The 17,563-nt window shown below is 31.5% G+C and overlaps 2 protein-coding genes across 12 annotated transcripts; one reads left to right on the forward strand and one right to left on the reverse strand.

Annotated features, from left to right (window-relative positions):
* The first annotated feature begins 3,190 nt into the window (after window positions 1-3,190).
* On the forward strand, window positions 3,191-8,130 carry LOC127263969 (dnaJ protein ERDJ3B-like). The gene is made up of 6 exons (XM_051293292.1): window positions 3,191-3,286; window positions 7,042-7,170; window positions 7,331-7,390; window positions 7,493-7,576; window positions 7,730-7,801; window positions 7,924-8,130. The coding sequence occupies exons 1-6, from the start codon at window positions 3,191-3,193 to the stop codon at window positions 8,128-8,130; spliced, it is 648 nt and encodes a 215-aa protein (XP_051149249.1).
* On the reverse strand, window positions 5,705-11,515 carry LOC127264078 (transcription initiation factor TFIID subunit 13). Of its 11 annotated transcripts, none has more exons than XR_007841602.1 (9): window positions 11,151-11,515; window positions 10,738-10,839; window positions 9,850-10,013; window positions 9,732-9,769; window positions 9,294-9,353; window positions 9,120-9,194; window positions 8,830-8,987; window positions 8,362-8,466; window positions 5,705-5,992 (listed from the first exon to the last, which is right to left on the reverse strand). XR_007841602.1 is itself a non-coding variant. In XM_051293451.1 (8 exons), exons 3-7 carry the CDS (start codon window positions 9,950-9,952, stop codon window positions 8,877-8,879), a joined length of 387 nt encoding a protein of 128 aa, XP_051149408.1. In that variant the 5' UTR covers window positions 9,953-10,013; window positions 10,738-10,839; window positions 11,151-11,515; the 3' UTR covers window positions 8,201-8,466; window positions 8,865-8,876. The 11 variants fall into 11 exon arrangements, 4 of the variants coding, with proteins under 4 accessions (XP_051149408.1, XP_051149407.1, XP_051149406.1 ...); XR_007841605.1 differs by lacking the exon at window positions 5,705-5,992 and adding an exon at window positions 7,712-8,192 and having other exon boundaries at window positions 8,865-8,987; XR_007841604.1 differs by lacking the exon at window positions 5,705-5,992 and adding an exon at window positions 7,716-8,192 and having other exon boundaries at window positions 8,362-8,446.
* Window positions 11,516-17,563: the final 6,048 nt, after the last annotated feature.

Below are 17,563 nucleotides of genomic sequence, written 5' to 3' on the forward strand. Positions count from 1 at the left end.
GCAAGCTTGGACAAGGCCTAAGAGAAAAGACAAGGTGAGTGCACTCTCCGTAGAAAGTAAGGAGGATGACGGCTAAGAGAACAATCTCAGTTCCGTCGTCTCAAAAGTCTTGCACGTCGGAAACCATCATGAATGGTTTGTCAACACGGGTACTACCTATCATGTAGCTATAGACAAGGCCTACTTCGTCTCCCACAAGCCTATAGAAAGAAGAAAGTTGTACATAGGCAACCAAGCATGGACAGAGGTTTTCGAAACTGAAAATGTGGTGCTTAGACTCATGAGTGAAAAAGACTTGACACTGAAGGACGTTTTACATGTATCAGACATCCAAAAGAATTTAGTTTTCAGTTCACTTCTAGTCAATCATAGTTTTAAACTAGTGTTTGAGTCTGAGAAATTTTTACTTTCTAAGTATGAAATGTTCCTAGGTAAATGGTATCTTACTGATCAAATGTTTAAATTGAATATATTCGCCAAACACAAGGATGATAAAAGCAATAAAGAACACGTTTCTTCTTACTTGCTTAAGTCATATGAACTATGACACTCACAACTAGGACATGTAAATAACGGTGCTATAAGAATAGGTGAGAAGTGGGGTGTTATCACTTCGATAACGTTGTCTAGGTATACGTCGTGGCAAAATAGTTTAAGACGAAATTCATTAGCCTGCTTATATACCCGATGGTATCAAAAAAAGAAGGTTCAAAGCTAAAAGTTACCTTCTCATATGCGATTACATCTATTTAAGGAGATTCATGCCCTTGTAACATGAGCATTGACTATTTACACTTATGTGGAGGAATCATAGTAATTCTCGTTATGAGACTTCAAAAAATCAATAATTAGTCTATTCTTAAAACTGAATTATAGTGAGTTATAAATATATGAGATAATTGGTAAATATAATTATTCATGTCGCATAATTATGTGCTGAATTGAATTGGGAATTCAGATCGAGCATCAGACCAAGTCGGTGAGCTCACGAGTCGGATAGAAAAGTTTAAATAATACTTTATCCATACTAAATAGATAAGACATATTTTGGAATTGATTTCTCAATCTAATATTTGAGATCATATCCTACGAGATATGATTTTTGATATGGTTTTTATTGAGATTATCAATAGTATATCAAAAAAGAATCCTCAAATGTTTTTTCTATGGACAGTCTCTAAATAGACATTATCCTTAACACTAAGGCCTACACACTCTCATCCCCAAACTCTCTTCTCTCCTCCCTCTGCCGATTATCCTCCACTATCTTTGCTCGTCAGATCTCTTGTTAATGGTTTTACTTTAAGATGATATAAGTTGTTTTACCTTTGGAATGATACGGTTACACCAAAGCACTATCAGCCATATTTCACTCTGCGAAAAGAGGTCTTCCTCAAATCAAATTCTTTTTTGATTCCTCATTATCGCCTCATATTTTCTAACAAGACGCAACACCGGTGGGAAGCCAATGGTCACCTAGAAAACCCTATATTCCAACTTCACATCAATTCTGAAACCTATACTATATGTTAAAATATTTGCGAAATATAAATTGTATATATGAAAAAAAAAAAAAAAAGTTACAAGATGCCTATATATAGAGTATACACGGCCCCAATGGATTGCTAACTGGACGGGCTAATACAAAGGGTTATATATATACAATATATACCAACATCACCTCAAACTTATGGTAGTAAAGTAGAAACCAATTTGAGTTTTCTCAAAAGTGTATAGAAGCAGCTTTGGAAAGAGGCACTTGGTTGAAATGTTTGCAATCTTATCCTTTGAAAAGATAGGATACAAGTGAACAATGTCCTCACAAATATATTTTCGGATAAAATAACCATCAATTTCAATATGTTTGGTATGCTCGTGGAAGATGTCATTATGTGAGATTTGGGTGGCACTTTCACTGTCACAATGGAGAGAAGTTGAAGATGATTGAAGAGCCCCAAGATCGGAAAGAAACTAATAAATCCAAAGTACCTCAAAAAGTGGAATCAATGAGTGCACGATATTTTGACTCGGCGCTAAAATGGGCGACAAACGTTTGTTTCTTATTATGCCAAAAAATAAGGGAATAGGCCAGGAAGAAGCAATAGCTAATGATGGAACGCTCATTAGTAGGATCATCTGCCTAGTCAGTATCAAAGTAAGCACAAGGACCAATGAAGAGTTAGCAGAAAAGTAAAGACCATACAAAAGAGTACTCTTAACATAGCAAAGAATGCTCAACACAACAGAATAATGGGTTGTATTGGGATTAGTCATGACCTAACTAGCCATATGAACTATATGAGCGATGTCAGGGCGCATAATAGTCAGATAGATCAATGAGCCCACCAATTATCAATGATGCGAAAGGTTGGTCAGCAAGGAGAGTGCCATCAAGAGGAATGGGTCAATAGTCATGTCAGCATGTCAGCATGAGATATGAGATTAGAGGCATATTTAGCGTAAGATAACTAAATATCATCCCCAGCATCGGAAGTCTCAAGACCAAAAAAATAACATAGTTGACCAAGATTCTTCATGTCGAAGTATCGATAAAGATGTGTTTATCTAACGATAATCATATCATCCATATACAACAAGAGAATGATATCACTAGAGGGGAAAAGACGGATGAAAAAGGCAAAGTATAAGGAGAGGCAGAGAAGTCATACTAAAGAAGTGCAATGCTGAATTTGTCAAACCAAGCTCGCGGTGTTTGTTTCAGATCATAAAGGGCATGACGCAACCTACATACCTTTTTGGAAATGTCTAAACCAAGTGGGAGACTCATGTAGACTTCCTAAGTCAGATCCTCATGAAGATATGTATTTTTCATATCCAAATGTAATAGAGACCAATGACGAACAGCCGCAACAACAAGGAGACAACGGACCGAAATCAATCAAGCAACAAGAGCAAAGGTCTTCCCATAATCAATATTGTATTCCTGTGAGAATCTTCTAGTAACAAAGCAAGCATTTTAGTGCTCAACACAGCCATTGGAATGAGTCTTGATCTTCTAAACTCACTTTCATCTTGTGAGTTTCTTGCTAGGTGGTAGATTCATGATGTCCCAAGTACCCCTCTTAATAACCGAAAAAGATAGCAATCAAATAGATGAGCATGAGGACAATTTACACGGGTAGATCGCCGAACAGTGGTTGCAAGTACTGAGATCTCATTAGTATCGGACATGGGCTCAGAAGGCGAAAATGGGTCAGCTGGAGGTGACATAGAAGTATCAGTCAAACCATCGGAGACTGCCAAAAGCTCGGAATATGCAGTGAAAGTAGAGAGAGACAAATCTAGGACAAAGAACAGGGACTAAGGTTGGAATGTAATAAAGAATATGAATTTAGAATAGAACAACTTGTGTTCCCAAAATGTGGCATGCCAAGAAATGCGAAGGCGATTTGACACAGAATCCCAACAACAATAACCTTTTATGTTCTACTTCATACCCTATAAAGAAACATAGATGGGTGCGTGGCTCCAACTTGTTCCGCTTATGCGATGAAATGTGGTCAAAGCTGACACAGCCAAAAAAGTGAGGGTAAACATAACCAAGTGGCTGATGAAAAGCCTCTCACAAGGTGTGGCATCCTAAAGAGAAGAGGATGGTAGACGGTTAGAGTTGTAGACAACAGTGAGAGTAGCCTCACCCCAAAAGCAATCTGAATAAGAGACAGATAATAATATGGCACGAACTGTGTCTAGGATATAGTGGTGCTTGAGTTATGCCCTACCATTTTGTTGGGATGTGTAGAGACAAGAGCACTAAATGATAGTACCCTTGATAGATAGAAAACTAAGAAATGTATATAACTATATTTTAGAGCATTTTCAACGCGGAAAGATTGAATAGCACACAAAAACTATGTTTAGATCATTTTAACAGAGGTGGAGTAAATAGAGGCAAGTTCTGACCGATTTTTTATAAGGTAAATCCAAATAAATTGAAAGTAATCATAAAAAAATCACAAAGTAACAAAACCCATTAAGAGTCCTAATTGGTGATGGCTTCCAAACATAATATTGTACTAAGAAAAATGGTTTGTCATCAATAGACATATTATTCGAAAATGGAATAACCGGTTGTTTACCAAATTTACAATGTAAGCAATCAAAGGATTCAAAACAAACTAGTCCTAAAGCACTTTTACTAGAAAGAGACTCGGAGTTTATTTATAAAGGTGTGACCAAGTTTGAGTTGCCGTTGTTAGGAAGAGAAATGAGAGATAACAGTGGATGGAGATGGTGTCTAGGGAAACTAAATAATGTCAAGCTTAAATAAGCGGTCTATCTTGCGTCCGTCCCAAGAATATGACCATCTACATGTCCTAAACCTACACACCAAAAGATGAAAATATCACAATGCATCCCTACCCAAGCAAACTGACCAACCGAGGCAAGTTTCAGGGTTTATTAGGAACTGATGTAAATATTATGAAGGGATAATGAAGAGGTGTTTTCCGTACAGGTAATGAGCATGGATGTGCCATTGGTTTTGAGAATATGTAGTGGTGAAGTGACACTTTTTAAGGAGTGCAAAAGGTGGATACCAGGTGTCATATGATTATAACATATAAAGTCAATACACCAAGATTTGTTACTTTGAGGCCTTGATCAAGGAAGGGTTAACAGACAAAATTTAAGTGAGGATATGATGAAGGTCCTCAAGGGTATGAGGCATGGAATGAAGAAACTAATTCACACTAGTAGCAACATTGTGGCAGATGAGGACCTGGATGGAGAAGATTTATTATTCTTTTTGGGAAAATTATGAATTACGTGTCTCTTGCGATGACAGTAGTGACACTCAATCTTAGGACAATGAATGTAAATATGATCAGCATTCAGGCAGCGTTGACACTCGTCAGATAGAGGCGGTCGGGCATCCATGCGACCAGAATAAGAGACTGGAGAATCCCTATAAGCATCCCTACAATGATAAATGGAGGAAGAAACAACCATAGCCGAATCAGGAGTAGGAACCTTGAGTATCTTGACTCGAATATCCTCAAATAAATTTCTTTCATAGTTGTCTCCAATGATGGTAAGGAATAACAATGGAACCAGGAAGCATGAACGGACTTATATTTTTAACCAAGTTCATTAACAACTATATTAGGCGAAATGACTCACATTGTATATCGGTTTCATCAATACGAACCCACAGAGACTAAATATTGGAAAAGAAATCATTTTTATCTTGATTCGACTCACACGTCAATTCATTTGGCAAGCCCATTAACTAGTAGTAATCCATACTTCTAGTAGCCTGATAGTGATACTCTAAATAGTACTAGACCTTTGCAATATCTATGTGACGAAGTTGAATCTGAATAGACTTGAAATAGGTATTTTGAATTCAAGTAAGAATAATATAATTCTTATTGTCCCAATCATCCAAAGCTTCATGATACTCCATGATTTCTTTAGGTGTGTGAAACGTCTCAAATGTCGGTGCATTAAAATATTAGTAACATACATCAACAACCTTTTTCTAATTAGGAACTTCTTTCTGGATTCATCCCACAAATCATAACTATCACATGTAAGCATGACAAATATCCCAAATGCTTCCACATAGCCCATATTAATAGTCACACTATGTATTTAGAAGTTCAGAGATAGTATAGCGAGTGCAAAAGAACTCAAGCAAAAATCAAATAAGAAATCAAACTTAAAAATCAAACCTAGTAATAGCAGCGAAAGAAAATCAAGTCAAATACAAAAACCAACCACACCAACATATCATAAATTAAAACAAGAGTTGTCATTGGGTGGTCCACGTGCAAACGAAACGGGTCGCCTTCAAATCTCTTGACAGCACATGAGTGGCGCACGCGCGGCAGAAGGCAACGGGATCTTGGTGGCAAGACGGTGACGGCAAGGAAAAGCCACTAGTCGTGTTGGTGTAATCTGGATTGCGACGGATGGCGAAAAACAGTGTTCGGCAGCATGGGGGAACCCTAGGCAATGGTCTCTAATACTATGTCACAATATTTACGGAGTATAAGTTAGATTTATAAAATAGAGTTACAAGATGCCTATATATAGAGTATACACGAGCCCCAATAGACTGCTAATTGGACGGGTTAATACAAAGGGCTATATGTGTACAATATATTCTAACAGTATGAAATATATAAAATTTGGCTAAAACAAACCATAAAATCCTCACAAAATCCTCCACTTTCACAAAGAACAATTTGTCTTTCAATTTTACAGCCAAACTTGCCGGAAAACACTCACCATCAAATATATAATACATGGGAGAAGAAAGAAAACACACATATAGAGTTAAACGAAAATTTCATACATAATGGCTCAGTGAGAATGAAATAGATCTAGCAATAATGCAACTTGATCGGAGCAACAGGATGACAAACCTAATCATTAACAGCTCCGATCGCATTAAAGGGCAAAAAATGTTTCTGAATTGGACTATCAACATAGGCTACATAGCTAGGCTTTGGTCATAGCCTTTGACTAATCTCATAGGCCAAAAAACCATTATCCCTTCACATATTTCAGATGAGATTCATATGTGACTTAAATTTCATCACAACCACATGTAATTAAATCATACTAGTAGTAAATGAATTCACAAACTAACGGTAATTATCAAAATTTAAATACAACTCAAACTTAGATACATGTAGCCTTCTAGTGGTAATTATCGAAATTCAGAAAATTTAAATACAACTCAAACTTAGATACATGTAGCCTTCTAGTTTCCATATCCGCATGTTTAAACTTTGATAGAATTTTCTTCAATTTATTAAGCTTTTTGCAACAATGTTTCAAATAAAATAAAACCTAACATCTATGTATTTAGTTTTATCATTAAAAACTTGATTTTTACATAACTAAATACATAATTGTCTGTCTATATAGCAACATCACCACCAAGAAAAAAAATTTAAAAAAGCAAACCTTTAAAACACAACGTTTCTTTCAACAATTCCATAAAAGCAATATTTTCCAATTCTGTAGTAATAATGCAACTATGTCTTGCAACTGCAATTTATGTTGAAGGATTGTATACTAGATAAAAACACTCACCCTCTCAGCCTTTCAAGCACGTATATCAGTGGAGGAAAGAAAAGAAATCAGATTTTGCAGCAAATCACTGTTGACATTGAGAAAGGAATGCATGATGGCCAAGTATGCATCCCTTCCTTTTATCTTTCACAAATTCAATGATCATTTCATTTGTGTACTATAATACATATATATAAATATACAGATATATTGTACACATTTATTTCTCTAGATTTTCTGTTTGCAAGGTGTTTGGAGGAGTTCCTACAATTTTGTTTAACAGGAAGTTGTCATCTATGAAAAAGGGGAGCCAAAAATTGATGGGGAAGCCGGTGATCTTAAGGTTGGATGTCTTTTCATGTCTCAATGGTGGCAATAGAGCTTAATATGCTTATTACAGCCATTATCATTTGTCTAGTGTTATACTGATTGGTTGTTAATGCAGTTGAAGTTTCGGATCCGGACTGCTCCTCATAATCATTTCAGAAAAGAAGGCAATGATCTGCACACAACAGTTACAATTACTCTGGTAATGCTGTGTTCAGAATCATAGAATCAAGTGACATTATTGTTTGTGTGTGATCTTCGCAACACCCTATAACATTACTGCATTCACTTATATAATACCCTTTAAAATAATTTGAATGATTATAGCTATGAAGGCTATATTTTTCACATTCAGGTTCAAGCTCTTGTCTGTTTTGAGAAGAGCATTAAACACCTTGATGAACATCCAGTGGATATCAGCTCCAAGGTTAGCAACAAACACTCGACTACATTTAGCATTCACAGCTAAAAGGATGTCTATTTTTCTCCTTGCATCCATCCCTCACTTTAGGAAATGAAGTTGTATTAATGTTTGACATTAATCTTCAGGGTATCATAGTACCAAAGCAAGTGAGGAAATTCAAAGGTGAAGGCATGGCATTACATTATAGCAACAAGAAGGGTGATCTATATGTCACATTTGAGGTTCTTTTCCCTACCTCATTGACAAATGACCAAAAAAAGAGATCAAAGAAATTCTACAATAGGCATGCAGGAAATTCCCACTTTGGTTTCTACCCATGCCAACAATTTTAGATATCTACATTCCTCTTCTGCAATTTTGTTCAAATTATTGGAGATCATCGTTTGTGGAAGGGCTGTAGCATTACAGACGTAAATTTGTATTAGTTGCATGAAACCAAAATCCATGAACACATGGAGATTTGTAGCTTTATCCATGCTTTTAAAAATGCCAGTGATTTTCAACTGCCTGTGTTTGTGATTGTGTGTGAAAATAATACCCGAGGATGAAAGAATAAGATGTACCTTATTTCATCTTAAAATTCAACTTTTCAAGTTCAAAGAGCACTTGCATTTTGCTGCGTTTTTATGATTCCAAACTAGCAACTGGCTGCAAACAAATTTGTGCCACTGCAGTTAAAGCAATTACCATTAGAAATAGGGGAAATTGTGATATTATTTCTATGCATTTGAAATCTTCATTTATGCACCTCAGATTTAGTATTACAGAATCCATTACAAGATTTTGCCCATCCCACATGAGTCGAAAGAATTGTATTTGAACTAATGAATTCTAAGCAGCATAATAAAGATGATCCAGAATAGGATGCAGTGCATGCATATACAGGTCATTCTGTAGGAGTGCCCTTTTTTCTCTTTTACTTTTCATTCTTTCGTGTGAAGTTAATAATAAAACTATTGTGATAAAAAAATCCAGTACAATGTGATAAGGTTTAATTTTTGAGTTGATAGGTAAACTTTTAAGAAGAATACCCAAATTCATGAGCCGCACAAGGTTAATGAGATACCGAGAACATTTCTTAGTCAGCAGATGCTAATTTCTCTTCATCCACTTCAAATGCCTTCCTTGCTTGCTTGAGCTCTTCATTCATTGAGAGCAATTCCGTGCAGCGGTTAAGTTTCGGCAAATCCTACAATCATCATTGTCTTTTAAGAATTTTAAAAGCATTTGTATTCATATCATTTTGGAAATGATAATATTAGGACATCCACAGCAGAATTCGTGCTAAATTGGAGAATCAGGTGTCCACCAATAAATTTACCTTTCGGATTAGAAAGAGGAAGTCCTCTGTTAATAGCTTGCCCCTTTTGGTTGCAACGTCTTGAGCTTTATGGACCTAAGAATATATCATTAACAATGTTCCTGTAATGAATGACAAAGGGACTACAACACCTATAGTATAAGATTTAAAATAGTTTAAAACCAAAGACTTTACCATATCTGTGACATACTCCACAACAATATCCTCAACAAGCGAAACAGTCTCGGGAAGTGGCTGCAGTAAAACAATTGCAACATAAAGTCATTTTCACTAGATGTAACCAGGAAAGGATAAAATCAAATTGATATATGATGCATCTCATAGAATAAAAAGGGCTAATCTTGCCAGCATCCAAATTACATACCACTGTAAGGAATGTAGATATACTTCCGGATTGTAACCATCTATTTCTTTAGATTATAAACCTCGGATGAGTTATTTATAAACAGCATATATTGAGTTTAAATTTCCTCTAATCATATCATGGTTTTACAAATACTAGTGTTAAATTAACAAGGAGTTAATACGTCAACACATTTAAATCAGCTGCATACATAATTAAAAACTTATTGCAAGGAAAAGAATTTACTAGAAGCCAGGATAGATGCATACATTTGGATCATCTCCAAAGCCATACATCATGTGCTGCACTGTTACAACGAGATCAACAAGATTGTTAAATCACAGGCCTTAAATTAACAGTGCTGGGAAATCATCAGAGGGAACTCACACTCTTTTTGAAACATCCCACGTTTACGCTTCAAAGAGGCTTCTGATGGTTGTGACTGGCCAACTTTTGCTTTTGATGAAGGTCCAGCTGTGCTATTACTCATCCTCTTTTATCTGATATCGCCTTAATTTCCACCACTCACTTGATGGCCAAAGCCAAAGCTCCTGTTTAGGAAATTGAGATTTAAAAGATATCAATAATTAGAAATAAAAAGAAAAAAGTGAAGGCACTGAACTTTTAGTGTCTGGAAAACAAAATCATCTGGCACACTCATTTCAAATATCCTCAACTGATATACGACTTAGAACTTCGAAACACATAAAGATAACATCATCCAGGCATGCATCATTCTACAGATTACTACACAAAGTTAAGAACCATTCACAATATATCAATAAGGGTTTGTAAAGTCCAGAAACTAGTTTTAATAGGCAGACCATCTGCTGATTTAATAGAAAAATTAAAAATCAACAGTTCAATCAATCAATGAGAAAATAAATATGTCTAAAGAAGATAACATGGGAATAAGATGTTCTAAAAATTGATATAATTGAAATGGGGTAGTGTCTACTGTCTAGGAGTTTGAGCGAAACGTTAGGGCGACAATTTAGGGAAATTTGGTGAACAACGTGACAGCCCAAAGAAATTCAAGTTAGTGAATGAAAATTGAAATAACAAGAGTCTCTCCTCACACTTGTTGTGAAATAAGTGCGAAACAGGCAAACAAACAGACCAAACAACACCACAGCTAATGTCATTTGAACTCGCAAGCGCATCACAGTATATTGAAGCATGATTCCGATTAAGAGATAGTGCCACAGCCAAACAACGTCAATTACACACCAATTACAACTGCAAGCAATCTATGATTCCATATAAAGATTTAACCTGTTAAGCAAACAGCAGCAGCAGATTTTAATTCAATCAAACATTCGTCTGAACTAAACTCAAATCGCCACGGCACTTGCAATTTGAAGTGGCGAGCAGGCCCTATGGAATTTCACAACTCAAAATTAGCAATGAATCGATCATAACATCAAACAGCCAGCAGCCTGGCGAGCAGAGCCTGTTCGCACGTAATAGAAGATTTGTTGAAAACACTGCCAATATAAATCACGAACAAAACACTGCAGAATTTCTATCCTTCAAAACAACCAGCAGCAGGAAATTCCAATTCTAGACTTACCAATCCAGAAATAAAATCGAACCCACACAAAATTCAAAGAAGTGAAACCCAATTGCAATTTCCAGACCCATGCCACAAAAAATCGCACTCAATTGATATCGAGGAAGAGACGAACCTGAAATCGAACAAAAGTTTTTACCAAAAGATGGGGCAGGCAGTGGTGGCGATCAAGAATAAGGGTCAACTTTAAACACAAGAAGGGATAGTGGCGGCTGTGGGCTATGCGCGGTCGAATCTGAAGGCGATGGCTGAAGAAGGAGCGGCGCCGGCAAATACTATGGCAGATTCGGAGGCGGTCCCAAGTTGAATGCCGATGGAGATGAAGAAATTACGGAGAGTGAAACAGAGAGAAGAAGAGAACGAGATGGGGGGTGGTCGACCGCGGGAGGAGATGAACGCCGGCGGGCACGACTGCGAGGACGCGGACGGAAGGAAAAGACGAGAAGCTTCGTCGAGTGGCGCGGGGATGTTATGGGTAGAAGGATTACCCTATTTAACTGTTTTTTTTTTAAATATATATATATATACACGCACGCAATCAAACATGTTTTAAAATTTAAAGAGGCAAAATAAATCAATTTTAGTATTTTGGTAAATAAAAATATATCAATTTTAGTTTTAATACTAAAAAAAATCATCAATTTAAATTTTATTATATACTATTTCAATCAGTTTTGATTTTTGATAAAAAAAAAAAAAAAAAAATTGGTGTAATGAGTCATATGTAAGCTCACTCGAATATAATTCTATATTTTTATATATATATATATATTTTGGCTCTGAAATTTCAATTTTTTTAGTTATATTTTTTTAAATATATATATTACTAAAAAAATTATTATATAATGCAGATAACTATAAATTAAGACATAATTAAATAGTTTAATTAAAATTAAAAAAATTATAAACTATAAAATTAAATTATGAGTAAAGTGTATAATCATTTTAAAAAAAAGGAAAATAGACAAATTATGTAGGACATACTGAAAGAAAAAATATGGACATTTTGCGTGGGTAGAAGGAGTAATATATTGCACATATTCATTATTTTATATTACTAACACAATTTTCTATATTCTACATAAAAAATATATATATATATTCCTTCAAATCATTTCACAAAACAAACCCACCCTAAAATTTTAGGCAAAATTTTTAAAAGAACATATCCTATGAATTTTTAATTTAAAAGAGTTTTCAGAATTTTTTTTTAATTTAAATATTTATGAAAATTATTTTTGTTGCGGGTTATACCAAAATTATATAATAAAAAAAAATTATAAATTTCAATCATCAAATTTAGAAATTTTTTTGATGTGTGAAAAAAATATATTAAAAAATTAATATATTATATATATTTATTATTTTTTATATTATCTACGTAACTTTTTATACTTTACCTTAAAAAATTTCCCTTCAAACCATTTTACAAAACATATAGACTCTAATTTGGTGAGTTCTTTTTGTGAAAAAGTACACGTTTTTCAAAAACATTAATATATTACTATTTTCGTTCTACTTAATTTGTTTGATTTTTGTATTTTTGTCCATCTCATATAATTTGTCATTTATTTTTTCGAAAATATAATTATACACTTTAATTACATTTAATAATTCATAAATTATATTTTATTTTATTTTAATTAAACTATTTAGTTATATCTTAATCTAAGATTATTTTTATTAAATCATAATTATTTTTACTAATATATTTTTAAATTACTTACTAATTACACCATATTTAAAATTTTGTGTCTAAGCTAAAATAGATAAATTAAGTGAGATAGAATAACTACATATTTATTATTTTGATATTAGTTGCACAACTCTTTGTACACATGTAAAAACATATCTCTTCAAAACTATTTCACAAATTGAACACACCTCTTTTCAACAACACATTAGATTTTAGCTTCTTGCTAGGTTAAGTTGAGGTATTTTTTTCTCTTTTTGTATTGTTTTTTTTTTAAAATAAACTATAATATTAAATATTTATTATTATTATTATTATTATTAACCAATGTATTATAACAAAAATATTATGTCACGTATAATAGAGTACAATTGTATGTGGTGTTTTGTTCAAATTTTTATGTTAACAAAAATATTAATAGAATAACGAAAGTAAGAGCCGTTTGAATTGATTTAAAAAGCTAAGAACAGAAGTAAAAACAAAAACAAAAAAAAGTAGTTTGATTTTATATTTAGATTAATCATTATAAAAGAAATTTTTTTTTAAAAAAAAAATATTTGGATGTAATAGAGTTGAAAGTGTTTTAAACCGTTAAAATTACTTAAATGGACATAATGTTAAGATAATTGTATTTTTTTATAAAACTTTTATAGTTTATTTTTACATTTTATAATTATATTTAAAGGTTTTTAATTAAAGTATAAAATATATTTTTAAAATTTGTCATATATATTTTAAAATTTAATTTAAGGATAATATATAAATTTTAAATAAACTTACAATCTAATATTAAATTATTTATATTTTACAATTTATTCTAAAATTTTATAAATTAATAATTTTAGTACAATTAAAAAATTTATATACTTCTATTCAAATTTGTTATCTCAATTATAATTTTAAATTTTAATTCAACTATATCATATAACTAAAAATAATAATATAATTATATTTTTAAATTTTTACTAAAATATATTATAGAAATTAATTATTTTATATTATATTATAGTATTGTATTGTATTTATTATTATTATTATTAACAATAAAACAATAATTTTAACTGAAAAAAAAAAAAAAAAAAAAACAACTTTTACTTATTTTAGAAGCTATCGGTAATGTGCTTCCGAAGAAATATTTTTTAGATTCAAAAATTGCTTCTGCTTTTAGACAAAATCTAATACAAACAGATATAAAATATATTTTTAAGTAGAAGTCAAAAACTCCGGCCAAAAGACAATCCAAACGGGCCTAAGTTGTTTGTTTAATATTATTCACCTTTCTAATTGTTGTAATGTCTCAAAATCAATTCCAACAAGGTTAATCTATTGTTCCTACAATTGGTCATGTAGATCCTTCCGATGATTCGGCTGGATCTGAGACGTATGAAGTTTTCATCAGACGTATGATCAACAATCTTGCATTCGATTTACAATGTGGTCGTCAATTTGTTAATGCGCGAAATTCAATAATAAAAAGTAAAATTCGAAAATATATTTTAAATTTGAATATAGAGTGTCTAGATATTAAGAAAATCTAAGCGATATTAAGAAAAAGACTAAATAACAACGAGAAATATTAAAAAGATGATCTCAATGAGATTTTCTCTGGACTTGTTGCTCATTGAAGATGCCCTCACTATCCCATTGAAGTTCTTGATATACACACCGACTGAAACCGCATTTAATTGCTCCTTAGTCGATTATCCAGATCTTGCGCTAAACCATCGTCAGTTACAACCCCTATCATCCATGATCTAATCCTGTTAGTTGAACCATTATCCACTAATCTAGAAACTTTAATTGGTACCTTCCTCCAAAATTCAACCAACCATATAATTATGAGTCGGATAAACTTTTTAGATAATTAAGCGACTGACTAATCAATCACGCAACTGTTTGGTTTCAAGACCTTACTGGACCCACTACTTGGCCCTTCATTCAGCTGAATCTTTATTCGATTAAAAACCATGCCGGGCCCACGCTAGGCCCATCCTCTTCTCTATTTTGGCCGAAATCCTAATTTCGAATTTTGAATTTTTTGTACTCAACGGTAATATTATTATTATTTCTTAATCTTTTACCCAAAAGATGTATGAAGGGAGTATGATTGTTAATTAATTGACCATCCAAACACACGTTAAATCGTGTGCTACATTTTGATTAATAATTTGTTTGCATGATTTTGTTGTGTATTTACCATAAAAAGTTCAGAAATTAATTCTATTACGATGGACAATGACAAAAATAAAACGAAACATAGATAGCGAGTCGTCTTAATTAATAATTTAATATTTCTTTTGTCTCACTCCAAACGGACAGTTTTATAATAGATTAAAAAATAATAATATTTTATTAATTAGTATAAATGTATAACAGGTTTTGTCATTTTTACCCTTTGATTTTATGTATAAGTTAATTGTATTTGTAATAGTATGTTTATAATTTAGGTAAAAATTAAGAGTATTTTGGTATTAGTATATGATTACTTTTGCTAAAATAGAAATATGATACTTTTAAGTAAAACGAACATGTATAACAGGTTTTGTCATTTTTTACCCTTTGATTTTATGTATAAGTTAATTGTATTTGTAATAGTATGTTAATAATTTAGGTAAAAACTAAGGATATTTTGGTATTAGTGTATGTTTACTTTTACTAAAATAGAAAAATGATATTTTTAAATAAAACGAACAAAAATAATAAAAATAATATTTTAAGTTGAGACAGAGAGAATCAAGATTTTCATTTGATAAATATCCTAAATCATATTTAGGGTCTACCTAGCAAGGTCATATTTTATTTTTGTGTAAAGATCATAATATTTCAAATTATATATAATTTTATTTTTGTGATTATTTTTAAAATAAAAGGCAAAATTGCACAAAATTCACCTATAATTTTATTAAATTGCGTCAAATTTTTCATATTTTCAAAACTGCGTCAAACTCCTTCATAATTTCATAAATTCTGTGTCTGACCCCTTAGTTGTTTTTATTTAATTAATGTTTGACCTCTATGCGCCCAAATTGCGAATAAGTTTCAAAATCACTATTTCTAAACCATTGAGATTACAAATATATTCATTCTTCTTCTTCAAGACATACTAAAAATATACTAAAAAATAGTTGTTTTTATGTAATTTTAAGAATATTATTATTATTTCTTGAGGCTAAATATAATATGAATGAAAATATTTTTAATTTCATGAGTTTAAAAATGGAGATTCTGAAACTTATTAGTAGTGTGAGTGTGTGCAGGTCAAACGTTGTTAAATAAGAAGAGCTAGGGTAGTTAGATGCAAAGTTTATATAACTATGAGGGAGTTTGACGCGATTTTAAAAGTATGTGGGATTTGACGCAATTTTAAGAAATCATAAGTGAATTTTGTACCATTTTTAAAAAATAAAATAAAATACTATTTCCATCTAAAATTAATTTATCAATTTTTTTTCCATTTTGAACCTTTTTATTTTGGGTTGTCCAATTACAAAGAACTATTTCATTAAATACCTCACTTTTTTTCGACAAATATTTTACCATCATATCATAACTTTTACACCAAAAAGTAAAGATAAAATTATTTTTACATTATTTTTAACTGCTCATTGTAATTAAAATACTTTAAACTTCGCGTCAAAAATTAATGCACACTTATTAGCCGAAGAGAGAGTATATTTTTAGTAAATGTAGTCCCTCGTAAATTCAAATAACAATGCCATCAATATAATTTACCTATGTTACAAAATATCGTTATCGTATTCATCTTTTTATTTTATTACATATATGTATAATATTAATATTTTAAATTTACATGCAATAAATAAATAAATATGTTAACACCAAACAAAAGGAGTAAAAAAAATATTTTTTAAGCAAAATAAACTTTGAAGAAATTTTTTCTGTATTTTTATACAAATTATTTTAATTTTATTTAATATTATTAGTTCTTAAAAAAAAATTATATAAAGACCTTATTAGTGATGTTTTCATTTTTTTTATTTTCTCTTGTTTTATTATCATTAAATATATATATATATATATTTTAAACAAAATATAAATTTAAACAACTATTATCCATTACAATAACACATTCAAGAATTATGCTATCTATGTCCCCTATACAATATATTATTGATATTCAACACACTAAGCATATGTATAGAATCCAATACAATATATAAATTATACAAAACATATTTCTATATAGCACAATATTATATTGTTCCCTACGGTTATGATATTACCCCTTGTGAACCGTTAAACTATTGATTGATTAGATCAGAAGAGTGCTAATTTGACTCAATCAACACCCTAACCGCAGTTTTAGTATCATATATTTATATTTGGTACACAAAAAATATGAAAAAGACAAAATTACTCATAAAAAATATATAACATGTAAGGTTAAGAGTTTTTTATTTTATTTTTATTTTTTAATGTAGATTGTTATGAAATTATTAATTATTTTCAATAGCATTGTATTGATATTGACAATAGTAAACTTTTAAAAATTTTGAAAATTCTAAAAATAATAAAAAATTTAGTATTTGTTGTGTTTTTTTGTTTTTTTTTTTTAAAAAAAATAATACTTTGTTATTGTTACACACAAAAATATATACAAAAATCGACTATAGGCAGATTGCGCATCATGGAGGAACTATTCAGATTGTGCATATTGCAAAAATCAATCAACTTCGTATAGGCCAATGTTTAAATTGGCAGTTTTCAGATCAAATTTTTCTTAAATTGGACAATAGGACGAATAGAAAATCAAGCATAAGGTTTTGAAAGAGATTTCTTAACTGATTGTAAATCGTGTTTTCACCCGAAACTAC

The sequence above is a fragment of the Andrographis paniculata genome, unplaced genomic scaffold (genome assembly GCF_009805555.1).
Source record: "Andrographis paniculata isolate CXL003 unplaced genomic scaffold, ASM980555v1 Contig69END, whole genome shotgun sequence".
Lineage (NCBI taxonomy): Eukaryota > Viridiplantae > Streptophyta > Magnoliopsida > Lamiales > Acanthaceae > Andrographis > Andrographis paniculata.

Excerpts from the sequence above, each read along its gene's own strand:
- LOC127263969 (XM_051293292.1), top strand. The coding sequence starts at position 3,191 with ATGGGCTCAGAAGGCGAAAATGGGTCAGCTGGAGGTGACATAGAAGTA. Across the intron at positions 7,171-7,330 it reads AAGGAATGCATGATGGCCAA|GAAGTTGTCATCTATGAAAA; the intron begins GTATGCATCCCT and ends TTTGTTTAACAG. Across the intron at positions 7,391-7,492 it reads GGGAAGCCGGTGATCTTAAG|TTGAAGTTTCGGATCCGGAC; the intron begins GTTGGATGTCTT and ends TTGTTAATGCAG.
- LOC127264078 (XM_051293451.1), bottom strand. The coding sequence starts at position 9,952 with ATGAGTAATAGCACAGCTGGACCTTCATCAAAAGCAAAAGTTGGCCAG. Across the intron at positions 9,195-9,293 it reads TGGAGTATGTCACAGATATG|GTCCATAAAGCTCAAGACGT; the intron begins GTAAAGTCTTTG and ends ATATATTCTTAG. Across the intron at positions 8,988-9,119 it reads TCCTCTTTCTAATCCGAAAG|GATTTGCCGAAACTTAACCG; the intron begins GTAAATTTATTG and ends TGATGATTGTAG.